The sequence below is a fragment of the Anomaloglossus baeobatrachus genome, chromosome 8 (assembly GCF_048569485.1).
Source record: "Anomaloglossus baeobatrachus isolate aAnoBae1 chromosome 8, aAnoBae1.hap1, whole genome shotgun sequence".
Classification (NCBI taxonomy): Eukaryota; Metazoa; Chordata; class Amphibia; order Anura; family Aromobatidae; genus Anomaloglossus; species Anomaloglossus baeobatrachus.
Genome location: NC_134360.1, coordinates 33122141 through 33139640, shown reverse-complemented (window position 1 = coordinate 33139640; position 17500 = coordinate 33122141). Strand labels below are relative to the sequence as shown.

Here is a 17500-nt window from a genome sequence, read left to right as displayed (position 1 = left end):
ACAGGATCCATCATCCACAATCGGTGATGTCACAGCTCACCTTCTCCTCCTGTACAATGACTAATAACACCTCTATATACAGTAGATAACACAGGATTCACCATTCACAAGAGATGTCACAGCTCACCTCCTCCTGTACAATGACTAATAACCTCTATATACAGTAGATAGCACCTATTGTGAATGGTGGATCCTGTGTTATCTACTGTATATAGAGGTTATTAGTCATTGTACAGGAGGAGGTGAGCTGTGACATCTCTTGTGAATGGTGAATCCTGTGTTATCTACTGTATATAGAGGTGTTATTAGTCATTGTACAGGAGGAGAAGGTGAGCTGTGACATCTCTTGTGAATGGTGAATCCTGTGTTATCTACTGTATATAGAGGTGTTATCAGACATTGTACAGGAGGAGGAGGTGAACTGTGATAGCACCTATTGTGAATGGTGGATCCTGTGTTATCACAGTTCACCTCCTCCTCCTGTACAATGTCTGATAACACCTCTATATACAGTAGATAACACAGGATCCACCATTCACAAGAGATGTCACAGCTCACCTCCTCCTGTACAATGACTAATAACTCTATATACAGTAGATAACACAGGATCCACCATTCACAAGAGATGTCACAGCTCACCTCCTCCTGTACAATGACTGATAACACCTCTATACAGTAAAAAAACAGGATCCACTTCACAATAGGGTTAAGTCACAGCTCACCTCCCCCTCCTGTACAATGACCAGTAACACCTTTATAAATAGTAAACAGGATCCACCATTCACAATAGGTGATGTCACAGCTCACCTTCTCCTCCTGTATCATAACTGAAAACACTTCTATATACAGTAAAAACAGCATCCACCATTCACAATACGTAAAGTCACAGCTCACCTCCTCCTGTACAAGGACTGACGACATTGCTATACACAGTGAGCAGATACCACGACAGACCATTTACTAGAGATGATGTCCCAGCACGCCTCCTCCTTCTGTACAATGACTGATTACATTGTTATATACAATAGATAATAGGATCCACTACTCACAATAGGTGATGTCACAGCTCACCTCCTCCCCCTCCTGAAAAATCACTCATGGAACTTTTACATAAGGTGGAGAACACCTCTATATACAGGAGATAACAGGATCCACCATTCACATTAGATGTCAAAGCTCACCCCCTCCTCCTCCCTACAAAAAAAAGAAAAAAAAAAAAAAAAGGAGACTAGACTAGTCCAGCTCTTCCTACAGTAACCGGTCGAATCTTCAAAATATATGTTGGAGTTTTTGTGAAAAATATACCTGGCTGACTTCATGCAGCCAGGCTCAGATTCACGCTATCTGCGTTTTGGGCAGCATGAATCAATCAGCGGACAGATGCCCTTTAAGGTTAGCTGTGACATAAAAGTATACATTTACATAAAAGTGTACATTCCTGACTGGTCACCCGCAGGCTCCCTTCAGCATCGGCCCAGCTAGGAATGACCCAATCCTCCCTTCATGGGAGAAGATGTCGTGCAGGTCAGTCACATTCAACCACTAATATGTAATCTGTCCGTCAGCAGGTCTGTACGATATAGCAGAATATCGCGGTGCACAGGGCAGACCCCCACCTTCTGCAGTAAGTTCTGTATCACAGCCGTCCTTCTCCGTTTCTTCACTTGTGGATACGGCTTCGGTGTCGTCAGTCATTTCACTGGATGACTGGCTGGAAGAAGGCTCCTCGGGGGCGGGCTGCTGCTGTTCCTCCTCCTCCTCCTCGTCTTCGGCGTCAAACTTGAGTCTCTTCACCTCGTGCTCTTCTGTTGGATCTTCCTCCATATGCTTGTTTTTTACAGTACTTGGAGAACTGTCGTCGGGGGACAGGGAATCGCTGCGGAAAGAGGTCAGGGTCAGGATTAACAATGGCTACTGTGAACGATTGGAAATATCAACATGGTTTGGGGAAAGGTTTGTGGATCACACAGGGGGTCTAATGTTGACCACAGATATCAAATGTGGTCAGCGCATTTGCACCTTTCAAATTAGAGGGGTTGTCTACTACTTTTACACTGATTTCCTATCATTAGGATAGGTCATCAATGTCTGATGGGCCGGGGTCTGACACCCCGCACCCCACTGATCAGCTGTTCTTGGTCCTGGCGGTCGCAGCAGGCGGCCGGAAATGCGGGGCCGGGTAGTGCATAGCCACCTCCTATAGATCTGAAAAAGAGGCAGATGTACCCGGGCGCGGCCACTATCAAAGAGGGGAATTTTGTTTACTTACCGTAAATTCCTTTTCTTCTAGCTCCAATTGGGAGACCCAGACAATTGGGTGTATAGCTACTGCCTCCGGAGGCCACACAAAGTATTACACTTAAAAGTGTAAGGCCCCTCCCCTTCTGCCTATACACCCCCCGTGGGATCACGGGCTCCTCAGTTTTAGTGCCAAAGCAAGAAGGAGGAAAGCCAATAACTGGTTTAAAAACCAAATTCAATCCGAAGGAATCTCGGAGAACTGAAACCATTCAACATGAACAACATGTGTACCCGAAAAAACAAAAAGCCCGAAGGAAACAGGGCGGGTGCTGGGTCTCCCAATTGGAGCTAGAAGAAAAGGAATTTACGGTAAGTAAACAAAATTCCCTTCTTCTTTGTCGCTCCATTGGGAGACCCAGACAGTGGGACGTCCAAAAGCAGTCCCTGGGTGGGTAAAATAATATCTCGTGATAGGGCCGTAAAAACGGCCCTTTCCTACATGGGGGCAATCGCCGCCTGAAGGACTTGTCTACCTAGGCTGGCGTCCGCCGAAGCGTAGGTATGCACCTGATAATGCTTGGTAAAAGTGTGCAGACTCGACCAGGTAGCCGCCTGGCACACCTGCTGAGCCGTAGCCTGGTGCCGTAATGCCCAGGACGCACCCACGGCTCTGGTAGAATGGGCCTTCAGCCCTGGGGGAACCGGAAGCCCAGCAGGACGGTAGGCTTCAAGAATTGGTTCCTTAATCCACCGAGCCAGGGTGGATTTGGAAGCTTGCGACCCTTTACGCTGACCAGCGACAAGGACAAAGCGTGCATCCGAGCGGCGCAGGGGCGCCGTGCGGAAAATGTAGATTCTGAGTGCTCTCACCAGATCCAACAAATGCAAATCCTTTTCACATTGATGAACTGGATGAGGACACAAAGAAGGTAAGGAGATATCCTGATTGAGATGAAAGGGGGATACCACCTTAGGGAGACACTCCGGAATCGGGCGCAGAACCACCTTGTCCTGGTGAAACACCAGGAAGGGAGATTTGCATGACAGCGCTACTAGCTCGGACACTCTCCGAAGAGACGTGACCGCTACTAGAAAGGCCACTTTCTGTGAAAGGCGAGAAAGGGAAACATCCCTCATAGGCTCGAAAGGCGGCTTCTGGAGAGCGATTAGAACCCTGTTCAGAGCCCAGGGCTCTAACGGCCGCTTGTAAGGAGGGACGATATGACAAACCCCTTGCAGGAACGTGCGTACCTGAGGAAGTCGTGCTAGGCGCTTCTGAAAAAATACAGATAGCGCTGAGACTTGTCCTTTAAGGGAGCCGAGCGACAAACCTTTTTCAAAACCGGATTGCAGGAAGGAAAGAAAAGTAGGCAATGCAAATGGCCAGGGAGGAAATCCCTGAGCAGAACACCAAGATAAGAATATCTTCCACGTCCTGTGGTAGATCTTGGCGGAGGTTGGCTTCCTAGCCTGTCTCATGGTGGCAATGACGTCTTGAGATAATCCTGAAGACGCTAGGATCCAGGACTCAATGGCCACACAGTCAGGTTCAGGGTTGCAGAATTCAGATGGAAAAACGGCCCTTGAGACAGCAAGTCTGTTCGGTCTGGTAGTGCCCACGGTTGGCCTACCGTGAGGTGCCACGGATCCGGGTACCACGACCTCCTCGGCCAGTCTGGAGCGACGAGGATGGCGCGGCGGCAGTCGGACCTGATCTTGCGCAGCACTCTGGGCAACAGTGCCAGAGGTGGGAACACATAAGGTAGCCGGAACTGCGACCAATCTTGAACTAAGGCGACCGCCGCCAGAGTTTGGTGATCGTGAGACCGTGCCATGAAAGCCGGGACCTTGTTGTTGTGCCGGGACGCCATTAGGTCGACGTCCGGCATCCCCCAGCGGCGACAGATCTCCTGAAACACGTCCGGGTGAAGAGACCATCCCCCTGCGTCCATGCCCTGGCGACTGAGGAAGTCTGCTTCCCAGTTTTCCACGCCTGGGATGTGAGCTGCGGATATGGTGGATGCCGTGTCTTCCACCCACGTCAGAATCCGCCGGACGTCCAGGAAGGCTTGCCGCCTGCGTGTTCCTCCTTTGTGGTTGATGTATGCCACCGCTGTGGAGTTGTCCTACTGAATTCGGATCTGTTTGCCTTCCAGCCACTGCTGGAAGGCTTGTAGGGCAAGATACACTGCTCTGATTTCCAGAACATTGATCTGAAGGGTGGACTCCTGTTGAGTCCACGTACCTTGAGCCCTGTGGTGGAGAAAAAACTGCTCCCCACCCTGATAGACTCGCGTCTGTCGTGACCACCGCCCAGGATGGGGGTAGGATGGACTTTCTTTTTGACAATGAGGTGGGAAGAAGCCACCACCGAAGAGATTTCTTGGCCGCCTGAGAAAGGGAGACGTTCCTGTCGAGGGACGTCGACTTCCCGTCCCATTGGCGGAGAATATCCCATTGTAGTGGACGCAGATGAAACTGCGCGAAAGGGACTGCCTCCATTGTTGCTACCATCTTCCCTAGGAAGTGCAAGAGGCGTCTCAAGGGGTGTGACTGGCCTTGAAGGAGAGATTGCACCCCTGTCTGTAGTGAACGTTGTTTGTCCAGCGGAAGCTTCTCTATCGCTGAGAGAGTATGAAACTCCATGCCAAGATATGTTAGCGATTGGGTCGGGGTCAGATTTGACTTTGAAAAGTTGATGATCCACCCGAAACTCTGGAGAGTCTCCAGCGCAACGTTCAGGCAGTGTTGGCATGCCTCTTGAGAGGGTGCCTTGACAAGTAGATCATCCAAATACGGGATCACAGAGTGACCTTGAGAGTGCAGGACTGCTACTACTGCTGCCATGACCTTGGTGAAGACCCGTGGGGCTGTCGCCAGCCCGAAAGGCAGAGCTACGAACTGAAGGTGTTCGTCTCCTATAACGAAGCGTAGAAAACGCTGATGCTCTGGAGCAATCGGCACGTGGAGATAAGCATCTTTGATGTCTATTGATGCTAGGAAATCTCCTTGAGACATTGAGGCGATGACGGAGCGGAGGGATTCCATCCGGAACCGCCTGGTTTTCACGTGCTTGTTAAGCAGTTTTAGATCCAGAACGGGACGGAAAGACCCGTCCTTTTTTGGCACCACAAACAAATTGGAGTAAAAACCGTGACCTTGCTCCTGAAGAGGAACAGGGGTCACCACTCCTTCTGCCTTTAGAGTGCACACCGCTTGCAGAAGAGCATCGGCTCGGTCGGAAGGTGGAGAAGTTCTGAAGAATCGAGTTGGAGGACGAGAACTGAACTCTATCCTGTACCCGTGAGACAGAATGTCTCTCACCCAACGGTCTGTGACCTGTGGCAGCCAAATGTCGCCAAAGCGAGAGAGCCTGCCACCGACCGAGGATGCGGAGAGAGGAGGCCGAAAGTCATGAGGAAGCCGCCTTGGTAGCGGGTCTTCCGGCTGTCTTTTTTGGGCGTGACTGAGCCCGCCAAGAATCTGAGCTCCTCTGATCCTTTTGAGTCCTTTTGGACGAGGAAAATTGGGACCTGCCCGAGCCTTGAAAGGACCGAAACCCCGACTGTCCCCCCCTGTTGGGGTTTGTTTGGTTTGGGCTGGGGTAAGGATGAATCCTTACCCTTGGACTGTTTAATGATTTCGTCCAATCGCTCACCAAACAATCGGTCACCAGAAAATGGCAAACTGGTTAAGCACTTTTTGGAAGCAGAATCTGCCTTCCATTCCCTTAACCACAAGGTTCTGCGTAAAACCACGGAGTTGGCGGACGCCACTGCCGTACGGCTCGTAGAGTCCAGGACAGCATTAATCGCGTAAGACGCAAATGCAGACATTTGAGAGGTTAAGGATGCCACCTGCGGAGCAGATGTACGTGTGACCGTGTCAATCTGTGTAAGACCAGCTGAGATAGCTTGGAGTGCCCATACGGCTGCGAATGCTGGAGCAAACGACGCGCCGATAGCTTCATAGATGGATTTCAACCAGAGCTCCATCTGTCTGTCAGTGGCATCTTTAAGTGAAGCCCCATCTTCCACTGCAACTATGGATCTAGCCGCAAGCCTGCAGATTGGAGGATCCACCTTGGGACACTGGGTCCAGCCCTTGACCACGTCAGGGGGAAAGGGATAACGTGTATCCTTAAGCCGTTAGGAGAAAAGCTTATCTGGATAAGCGTGGTGTTTCTGGACTGCCTCTCTAAAGTCAGAGTGGTCCAGAAAGGTACTTAATTTACGCTTGGGATACCTGAAATGGAATTTCTCCTGCTGTGAAGCTGACTCCTCCACTGGAGGAGCTGGGGGAGAAATATCCAACATTCTATTGATGGACGCTATAAGATCATTCACTATGGCGTCACCATCTGGTGTATCCAAATTGAGAGCGGTCTCAGGATCAGAATCCTGATCAGCTACCTCCGCCTCATCATACAGAGAGTCGTCCTGCTGGGACCCTGACCAGTGTGATGAAGTCGAGGGCCGCTCATAGCGAGCTCGCTTAGGCTGTCTGGCACTGTCGTCCGTGTCCGAGCCTTCACCCTGGGATGCATGGGACACCCCCGGAGCCCGGAGCTGTTCCAACTGAGGGGGACCAGGGAGCAATGATTCAACAGTGCCCATGGCCTGAGTTACTGGTCTAGACTGCAAAGTTTCTAGAATTTCAGTCATAGTCACAGACAATCTATCAGCAAAAACTGCAAACTCCGTCCCCGTCACCTGGACAGTATTCACAGGTGGTTCTCCCTGGGTCACCTCTAGCAGAGGCCCCGGCCGAGCAGTTGCCACAGGGGCCGAGCACTGCACACAGTGGGGGTCAGTGGAACCTGCAGGTAGAGTAGCCTCACATGCGGTACAAGCAGCATAGAAAGCCTGTGCCTTGGCACCCTTGCTTTTTGCTGATGACATGCTGTTGTCTCCTCTGAGTAATCTAGGAGGGTATATAGCGAAGAATCACCAGCGACCGTACAGTGCAATGTATAGCATGCAAGCATAAAAATACAAATGTACACTTCGGCACTAGTGGGGTCAGCACCAGAGGTGCCGCTTACCGCCCGCTCAAACGCGGTGTGTGGTCGCCAGAATCCCGTGTCTGGGTCTCCCAGAACTTGTCTCCCCTCTCAAGCTCAGACTGCACACAGGAATGGCTGCCGGCGTTCTGTGAAGAGGGGCGGACCGTGGGCGTGCCTCAGACAAAGTGCGGGAAACTGGCGTCCCACTGTGCCCAGTGTGAGGGCTGGAGTATGTAAAGTAGACTCCAGCCCTCTGCGCTGATGTTCTGTATAGCGTCCCGCCCTTCCCCTGACTGGCAGGCCTGGGGGCGGGAACGAAACGAAACTAGGCCGCAAAAGCCGGGGACTCAAGTAATAAGCGCGGCCGTCATATATGCACGGCCAGCGCGGAAGTCCCCGGCGCACCACAAGTCCCAGCCGCGCCGCAGCGTAAACTGACAGCAGCGGCCGGCGCGGCAGTTCCCAATACATTAACTCACTCAGCAGAGCTGTAGTGAGTAGTGGCACAAGCGCGCAGCGCTGTTGTCCCCGGCGCACTAACACACCCAGCAATGCTGCAGTGTGTCTGCGCGCGGTCTGTACGGGGACACAGAGTACCTTGACGTAGCAGGGCCATGTCCCTGACGATACTCAGCTCCATATCCAGCAGATTCCCCAGCGGCTGTGGATGGAGCACGGTCTCAGTGCCTGGAGACCGGTAAAGAAGGGAATTTTGTTACTTACCGTAAATTCCTTTTCTTCTAGCTCTTATTGGGAGACCCAGACGATTGGGTGTATAGCACTGCCTCCGGAGGCCACACAAAGCAATTACACTAAAAAGTGTAAGGCCCCTCCCCTTCTGGCTATACACCCCCAGTGGGATCACTGGCTCACCAGTTTTAGTGCAAAAGCAAGAAGGAGGAAAGCCAATAACTGGTTTAAACAAATTCACTCCGAGTAACATCGGAGAACTGAAAACCGTTCAACATGAACAACATGTGTACCCGCAAACAAACCAAAAATCCCGAAGGACAACAGGGCGGGCGCTGGGTCTCCCAATAAGAGCTAGAAGAAAAGGAATTTACGGTAAGTAACAAAATTCCCTTCTTCTTCGGCGCTCTATTGGGAGACCCAGACGATTGGGACGTCCAAAAGCTGTCCCTGGGTGGGTAAAGAAATACCTCATGTTAGAGCTGCAAGACAGCCCTCCCCTACGGGGAGGCAACTGCCGCCTGCAGGACTCTTCTACCTAGGCTGGCGTCCGCCGAAGCATAGGTATGCACCTGATAATGTTTGGTGAAAGTGTGCAGACTCGACCAGGTAGCTGCCTGGCACACCTGTTGAGCCGTAGCCTGGTGTCGCAATGCCCAGGACGCACCCACGGCTCTGGTAGAATGGGCCTTCAGCCCTGATGGAACCGGAAGCCCAGCAGAACGGTAGGCTTCAAGAATTGGTTCTTTGATCCATCGAGCCAGGGTGGCCTTAGAAGCCTGCGACCCTTTGCGCTTACCAGCGACAAGGACAAAGAGTGCATCCGAACGGCGCAGGGGCGCTGTGCGGGAAATGTAGATTGAGTGCTCTCACCAGATCTAACAAATGTAAATCCTTCTCATACCGATGAACTGCATGAGGACAAAACGAAGGCAAAAAGATATCCTGATTAAGATGAAAAGAGGATACCACCTTCGGGAGAAACTCCTGAATGGGGCGCAGCACTACCTTGTCCTGGTGGAAGACCAGGAAGGGAGCCTTGGAAGACAACGCTGCTAGCTCAGACACTCTCCGAAGAGATGTGATCGCTACCAGAAAAGCCACTTTCTGTGAAAGTCTAGAAAGTGAAACCTCCTTCAGAGGCTCGAAGGGCGGCTTCTGGAGGGCAACTAGTACCCTGTTCAGATCCCATGGATCTAACGGCCACTTGTACGGGGGAACTATATGGCAAACCCCCTGTAGGAACGTGCGCACCTTAGAAAGTCGTGCTAGACGCTTCTGAAAAAAGACGGATAGCGCCGAGACTTGCCCTTTAAGGGAGCCGAGCGACAAACCTTTTTCTAACCCAGATTGGAGGAAAGAAAGAAGGGTAGGTAATGCAAATGGCCAGGGAGACACTCTCTGAGCAGAGCACCAGGATAAGAATATCCTCCACGTTCTGTGGTAGATCTTAGCAGACGTGGGCTTCCTAGCCTGTCTCATGGTGGCAACGACCCCTTGGGATAAGCCTGAAGACGCTAGGATCCAGGACTCAATGGCCACGCAGTCAGGTTGAGGGCCGCAGAATTCCGATGGAAAAACGGCCCTTGGGACAGTAAGTCTGGTCGGTCTGGTAGTGCCCACGGTTGGCCGACCGTGAGATGCCACAGATCCGGATACCACGCCCTCCTCGGCCAGTCTGGAGCGACGAGTATGACGCGGCTGCAGTCGGATCTGATCTTGCGTAGCACTCTGGGCAAGAGTGCCAGAGTTGGAAACACATAAGGGAGCCGGAACTGCGACCAATCTTGCACTAGGGCGTCTGCTGCTAGAGCTCTTTGATCGCGAGACCGTGCCATGAATGTTGGGACCTTGTTGTTGTGCCGGGACGCCATTAGGTCGACGTCCGGCCTTCCCCATCGGCGACAGATTTCCTGAAACACGTCCGGGTGAAGGGACCATTCCCCTGCGTCCATGCCCTGGCGACTGAGGAAGTCTGCTTCCCAGTTTTCTACGCCGGGGATGTGAACTGCGGATATGGTGGAGGCCGTGGCTTCCACCCACATCATAATGCGCCGGACTTCCTGGAAGGCTTGCCGACTGCGAGTCCCTCCTTGGTGATTGATGTATGCCACCGCTGTGGAGTTGTCCGATTGAATTCGGATCTGCTTCCCTTCCAGCCACTGCTGGAAGGCTAGTAGGGCAAGAAACACTGCTCTGATTTCCAGAACATTGATCTGAAGGGTGGACTCCTGCTGAGTCCACGTACCCTGAGCCCTGTGGTGGAAAAACACTGCTCCCCACCCCGACAGACTCGCGTCTGTCGTGACCACCGCCCAGGACGGTGGTAGGAAGGATCTTCCCTGTGATAATGAGGTGGACAGGAGCCACCACTGCAGAGAGTCCTTGGCCGTCTGGGAAAGGAAGACTTTCCTGTCCAGGGATGTCGACTTCCCGTCCCATTGGCGGAGAATGTCCCATTGAAGTGGACGCAGATGAAACTGCGCAAACGGAACCGCCTCTATTGCCGCCACCATCTTCCCGAGGAAGTGCATGAGGCGTCTTAAGGAGTGCGACTGACTTTGAAGGAGAGCCTGCACCCCTGTCTGTAGTGACCGCTGCTTGCTCAGCGGAAGCTTCACTATCGCTGAGAGAGTATGAAACTCCATGCCAAGATACGTTAGTGATTGGGTCGGTGACAGATTTGACTTTGGGAAGTTGATGATCCACCCGAACGCCTGGAGAGTCTCCAGTGCAAAATTCAGGCTGAGTTGGCATGCCTCCTGAGAGGGTGCCTTGACCAGTAGATCGTCCAAGTAAGGGATCACAGAGTGTCCGTGAGAGTGCAAGACTGCTACCACTGCTGCCATGATCTTGGTGAACACCCGGGGGGCTGTCGCCAGACCAAATGGCCGAGCCACGAACTGAAGATGTTCGTCTCCTATCACGAAGCGCAGAAAGCGTTGGTGTTCCGTAGCAATCGGCACGTGGAGATAAGCATCTTTGATGTCTATTGATGCTAGGAAATCTCCTTGGGACATTGAGGCAATGACTGAGCGGAGGGATTCCATCCGGAACCGCCTGGCGTTCACATGCTTGTTGAGCAGTTTTAGGTCCAGAACAGGACGGAAGGAGCCGTCCTTTTTTGGAACCACAAAGAGATTGGAGTAAAATCCTCGCCCCCGTTCTAGAGGGGGGACAGGGATCACGACTCCTTCTGCTCTTAGAGAGTCCACCGCCTGCTGCAGGGCATCTGCTCGGTTGGGGTGTGGGGAGGTTCTGAAGAACCGAAGTGGAGGCCGAGAACTGAACTCGATTCTGTACCCGCGAGACAAAATGTCTGTTACCCACCGGTCTTTGACCTGAGACAGCCAAATGTCGCAAAAGCGGGAGAGCCTGCCACCGACCGAGGATGCGGAGGGAGGAGGCCGAAAGTCATGAGGTAGCCGCCTTGGAAGCGGTTCCTCCATTTGCTTTCCTGGGGCGTGAGTGAGCCCGCCAGGAATCTGAGCTCCCTTGTCCTTTCTGAGTCCCTTTGGACGAGGAGAATTGGGGCTTGCCCGAGCCTCGAAAGGACCGAAACCTCGACTGCCACTTTTTCTGTTGAGGTTTACTTGCTCTGGGCTGTGGTAAGGAAGAGTCCTTACCCTTGGACTGTTTTATGATTTCAGCCAATGGCTCACCAAACAGTCTGTCTCTAGATAATGGCAAGCTGGTTAAGCATTTTTTGGAACCAGCATCTGCTTTCCAGTCCTTTAACCATAAGGCTCTGCGCAAAACCACAGAATTGGCGGCCGCCATAGAGGTACGGCTCGTAGATTCTAGGACAGCATTGATAGCATAAGTCGCAAACGCAGACATTTGCGAAGTTAGGGACGCCACCTGTGGCACTGCTGGATGTATGATAGCATCCACCTGTGCTAAACCAGCTGAAATAGCTTGGAGTGCCCACACGGCCGCGAATGCTGGAGCAAACGACGCGCCGATAGCTTCATAGACAGATTTCAACCAAAGGTCCATCTGTCTGTCGTTGGCATCTTTAAGTGAAGCGCCATCCTCTACTGCGACTATGGATCTAGCCGCAAGCTTGGAAATTGGGGGATCCACCTTTGGGCACTGGGTCCAGCGTTTGGCTACTTCAGAGGGAAAAGGATAACGGGTATCCTTAGAACGTTTAGAGAAACGCTTGTCTGGATGAGCGTCGTGCTTCTGGATTGATTCTCTGAAGTCAGAGTGGTCCAAAAAAGCACTTAATTTACGCTTGGGATAAAGGAAATGGAACTTCTCCTGCTGTGCAGCTGCCTCCTCTGCAGAAGGGGCTGGGGGAGAAATATCCAACAGTCTATTAATTGCCGATATAAGGTCATTAACCATGGCGTCACCCTCAGGGGCATCCAGATTGAGAGGGGCCTCAGGATTAGAATCCTGATCACCGTCCTCAGTCTCATCACAGAGAGATTCTTCTCGCTGAGACCCTGAGCAGTGTGATGACGTGGAGGGTCTTTCCCAGCGAGCTCGCTTAGGCTGCCTGGGACTGTCATCTGAGTCAGAGACTTCAGCTTGTGATGCTTGAGACCCCCTTGAAGTACGGATTAGTTCCAACTGAGGGGGACCAGAGAGCATAGCCACAGCAGTGTCCATGGTCTGAGGAACTGGCCTGGCCTGCAAGGTCTCCAGGATTTTTGTCATAGCCTCAGACATTTTATCAGCAAACACTGCAAAGTCTGTCCCCGTCACCGGGGCAGGGTTCACAGGCGTCTCTGCCTGGGCTACCACCACAATAGGCTCTGGCTGACGAAGTGCCACTGGGACTGAACATTGCACACAATGTGAATCATTGGAGCCTGCCGGTAGATCAGCCCCACATGCAGTACAAACAGTGCACACAGCCTGTGCCTTGGCAGCCTTGCGTTTTGCGGATGACATGTTGCTGCCTCCTCAGAGCAGTACAGGGTGTCCAGCCAAGAAGCGACCTACAGTGCAACTATATATATATATATATATATATGGTACCAAGACAAAAGTACACTATATATCACTGAGGCACTAGTGGGGCCAGCACTACTGTGCAGCTTACCGCCCGCTTAGGAGCGGTGTGTGGTCGCCAGAAATCCCTCTAGTCTGGGTCTCCCAGAGCCTGCTGCCTTTCCCCAGCCAGATCGCATGTGTAATGGCTGCCGGCGTCCTTGTGGAGAGGGGGGGCGGGCCCTGGGCGTACACCGACGAAGAGCGGGAAGCCTGCTTCCCACTGTGCCTAGTGAGAGGGCTGGAGCATGTAAATAAAGCTCCAGCCCTCGGCGCTGCCTATTGAGCAGCGTCTCTCCCCTACCCTGATTGACAGGGTGGGGGCGGGAACGAAGCGGCGCTAGGCCGCAGAAGCCGGGGGCTAAAGTTAGAAGCGCCGCCGCCGTAAAAGCGCGGTCGGCGCAAAGCCCCCGGCGCACCACAAGTCGCAGCTGCGCCGCCGCTCCAGGAGCGGTCGGCGCAGTAGTTCCCAATACACAACGTCACTCAGCAAAGCTGCAGTGACCTAACCCCCAGCGTACAGCGCCACTGTCCCCGGCGCACTACAACGCTCAGCAAGCCCTGAGAGTGTCCGTGCCTGCCGGGGACACAGAGTACCTGAAAGTTGCAGGGCCTTGTCCCTGAACGGCACTCCCGCTCCACATCCAGCAGGTTCTATGGGTCTGTGGATGGAGCCCGGCCCCAGGGCTTGGGGGCCGGCAAGATCCCACTTCCACAGAGCCCTCCAGGGGATGTGGAAGGAAAACAGCATGTGGGCTCCAGCCTCCGTACCAGCAATAGGTACCTCAACCTTACAAGCACCAACCGCGGGTGAGAAGGGAGCATGCTGGGGGCCCTATATGGGCCCTCTTTTCTTCCATCCGATAGAGCCAGCAGCTACTGCTGACTACAAACAGTGGAGCTATGCGTGGATGTCTGACCTCCTTCGCACAAAGCAGAAAACTGGTGAGCCAGTGATCCCACTGGGGGTGTATAGCCAGAAGGGGAGGGGCCTTACACTTTTTAGTGTAATTGCTTTGTGTGGCCTCCGGAGGCAGTGCTATACACCCAATCGTCTGGGTCTCCCAATAGAGCGCCGAAGAAATCCCACTTCACCCAGAGCCCTAAGGGGGATGGGGAAGGAAGCAGCATGTGGGCTCCAGCCTCCGTACCCGCAATGGGTACCTCAACCTTAACAAACACCGCCGACAAAAGTGGGGTGAGAAGGGAGCATGCTGGGGGCCCTAGTATGGGCCCTCTTTTCTTCCATCCGACATAGTCAGCAGCTGCTGCTGACTAAACAGTGGAGCTATGCGTGGATGTCTGACCTCCTTCGCACAAAGCATGAAAACTGAGGAGCCCGTGATCCCACGGGGGGTGTATAGGCAGAAGGGGAGGGGCCTTACACTTTTAAGTGTAATACTTTGTGTGGCCTCCGGAGGCAGTAGCTATACACCCAATTGTCTGGGTCTCCCAATGGAGCGACAAAGAAAGACAGAGCAGCTCCGGAACTGAGCATTTCCGGCTGCCTGCTCCCGGCACCGAGAACAGATGACTGGCGGGGACCGGCCGATCAGACATTGATGACCTATCCCAGGGATAGGCCATCAATATAACAGTAGTCTATGTGCGTGCATGTGCACACTGCAGAAATGTCCTGCACCAAATCTGCAAAATGTGTCAAAATACCTCGTGAAAAAGTGGATGAGGTTTTGGTGCGTTTTTTGAAGTTATTGAAGTAAACAGGTGAAAAAGTGAAGAAACACTGCTAAACCGGACCAATAACTGACATGTTGCAGATCAAACAAAAAATCTGCACCAAAACCATATGGGGGGGGGGGGGTGGGTAATCGCACCGTGTGCACAGCACATACAAAATCCCATAGACTTTCCTGGCTTCAGGAGAGGCATGCAGATTTTTAAAAAAAAAAAAAAAAAAGTGCATCAAAAACTGCAGCCCATGCACAGGGCCTTAATCAGACAAGGAGATGTCTCGTGTGCGATGCGGTATATAGAGAATGTGTCCCGGTGTGCAGTGCGATAGAAGGGGGAAAAAAAAAAAACATGGGGGAAAAAAAATAGCATGGGGGAAAAAAATAGCATGGAGGGAAAAAAATAGCATGGGGGGGGGAAAAGCATGGGGGGGGAAAAGCATGGGGGGGGGAAGCATGGGGGGGGAAAGCATGGGGGGGGGAAAGCATGGGGGGGGAAAGCATGGGGGGGGGAAAGCATGGGGGGGGAAAAGCATGGGGGGGAAAAAGCATGGGGGGGAAAGCATGGGGGGGAAAGCATGGGGGGGGAAAGCATGGGGGGGGAAAGCATGGGGGGGGAAAGCATGGGGGGGGAAAGCATGGGGGGGGAAAGCATGGGGGGGGAAAGCATGGGGGGGGAAAGCATGGGGGGGGAAAGCATGGGGGGGAAAGCATGGGGGGGAAAGCATGGGGGGGGGGAAAGCATGGGGGGGAAAAAAGCATGGGGGGAAAAAAAAAGCATGGGGGGAAAAAAAAGCATGGGGGGAAAAAAAAGCATGGGGGGAAAAAAAAGCATGGGGGGAAAAAAAAGCATGGGGGGAAAAAAAAGCATGGGGGGAAAAAAAAAGCATGGGGGAAAAAAAAGCATGGGGAAAAAAAAAAGCATGGGGACAAAAAAAAGCATGGGGGAAAAAAAAAAAAGCATGGGGGGGAAAGCATGGGGGAAAAAAAAAACATAGTAGGCGGCCATACTGGTCAGATTTATCAGTACGAACAGTGATCAATAACCTGTGAGCGTCGTCTTTTTCTTGTCCTTCTGCGTCTTTGCTTTCGCCGCCGTCAGGCAAACCATTAGTTGTCATGGGACTTGAAACCGATATCTTCGGCCGACTCAGTGGTCTCGGGGTCCCTGGACCATTAACGTTCGATCTGAAAGACAGAATATATTGATTCATTTATACGAAGAGACTGAAAAGCAGATTGTGTTAGTCGTCACAGAAACGACAAGCAATTAGGGGGTCTCCACTTTGGCAAAGCTCCCATAGCGAGAGCCCGCCAGCGTCGACACGTCCGGATGATACATACCTGTCAGTGTAACTCTGGGAGTTTCCTGGAAACATCACACCATTCATTCGGTTTATGCTACTGGAATTGTTTTTCCTATAAAGAAAATAAAATCAAGATTTAAAAAATTCGAAGCGGACGGTGAAAACGATCCCGATGTCTAATCTATACAACATAACTGGGTGTCCCCTTTCCAAGTCTCCTGTGGCCACCCATAGGACCTGCTGCACAGCGAGGTGCTGCAAAAGCAAAAAGGGCAGAGCTACACTGGTGCCCTCGCCCCTTCATTCTCAGGATTGCAGCGGTTACGGGGGTCGGCATCTCTTACCAGAAAGTGACGGAATAAAATAACTCTATAAGCACCAAAGGGATTAACCCATTATTACAGCTACCGTATATACTCTAGTATAAGCCGACCTAAGTATAAGCTGAGGCACCCAAGTTTACCCCAAAAAAAGTGGGATAACTTATTGATTCGAGTATAAGACTCAGATAAGACGCACCCCAAATTCAAAGAAGGAAAATTGGGAAAAATATTTTTTTAACGCTCAAGTGGTGGTCCGTCTTAGAATCCTAGGGTCTTCTATTAATTAGCTCAGGAGGCTGGGCCAGCGATGCTGCGGGCTCAGGAGGGTTAAAGGACGGAAGGTCGGCAATACTTATGGCTCAGGGGGGTTGGCGATACTTGGGGTTGGGGGGGAGGGGGGTCATAGCAGGCGCCATTGTCAAACCTGCTGGCGGGCTCTGTTGACCTGGCCGGCGGTCGACGCAACAGACTTCAAGAAAACGGCTGCAGAAGCGGCATGTGCGCAGACTGAGATCTCAACTCGCTGAGATCTTAGTCTGCGCATACACCGCTATTGCGCCCATTTTCTTGTAGTCAATCGCGTCAAACCACTGGTGGGCTTCGTTGAGCCGGCCAGTGGTTGACAGAGCCCGCCAGCAGGTTCAGTGGTGCACGCTACAACACCCCTTAGCCTCCAGTATTGCCAACCCCCCTGTGCCGCAACAGCCCCAAGACACAATATCGATGCCCCTCCATCCTGTGACCCCCGCTCGACGCCGCGCCAACTCATAAGCTTTACCTTAATTATAAGACGCACCCCACTTCCCCCCCTAGTTTTTTGGGGAAAAATGCGTCTTACAATCTCGAAGTGGGACCCTCACTCGAATATAAGCCGAGGGGGACTGGACTTTTTCAGCATAAAAACATGTGCTAAAAAACGCGACTTATACACGAGCATATACAGTAAGAGGTTTTTAAAAAACATATCTCAGCCCCCCTGTAAATATCAGTCACTGCACATACAGAGCTCGATTACAGTTTTAATACTATGCACTTACTCAGAAGAAGGGTATACACAGCTTACAACCATGACGTTCTGCAAAAAGGAAAAAAAAAAAAAACCTGTTACATGTATGGAATACGTCACCTTTTGTAATGGGGTCTAAGCTCCGGCTATGAGATGCTCCATGTGCAGCTTCTACATAGGTAGCAATGTCGGGGAGCTCAGATTGTATCCCCCAGATTGTATCTGACCCCTGT

The 17500-nt window shown here is 52.1% G+C and overlaps 1 protein-coding gene across 1 annotated transcript in view; it reads right to left on the bottom strand.

Moving 5' to 3' along the window:
* Positions 1 to 17500, bottom strand: part of PPP4R2 (protein phosphatase 4 regulatory subunit 2) — a 20774-nt gene that overhangs the window by 1283 nt on the left and 1991 nt on the right. The window contains exons 3-6 of the mRNA XM_075320710.1: positions 17299 to 17336; positions 15976 to 16050; positions 15679 to 15819; positions 1617 to 1876 (exon numbers count right to left, since the gene is read on the bottom strand). Coding sequence (XP_075176825.1) covers positions 1617 to 1876; positions 15679 to 15819; positions 15976 to 16050; positions 17299 to 17336 — 514 coding nt within the window. The remainder of the gene's footprint in view (positions 1 to 1616; positions 1877 to 15678; positions 15820 to 15975; positions 16051 to 17298; positions 17337 to 17500) is intronic.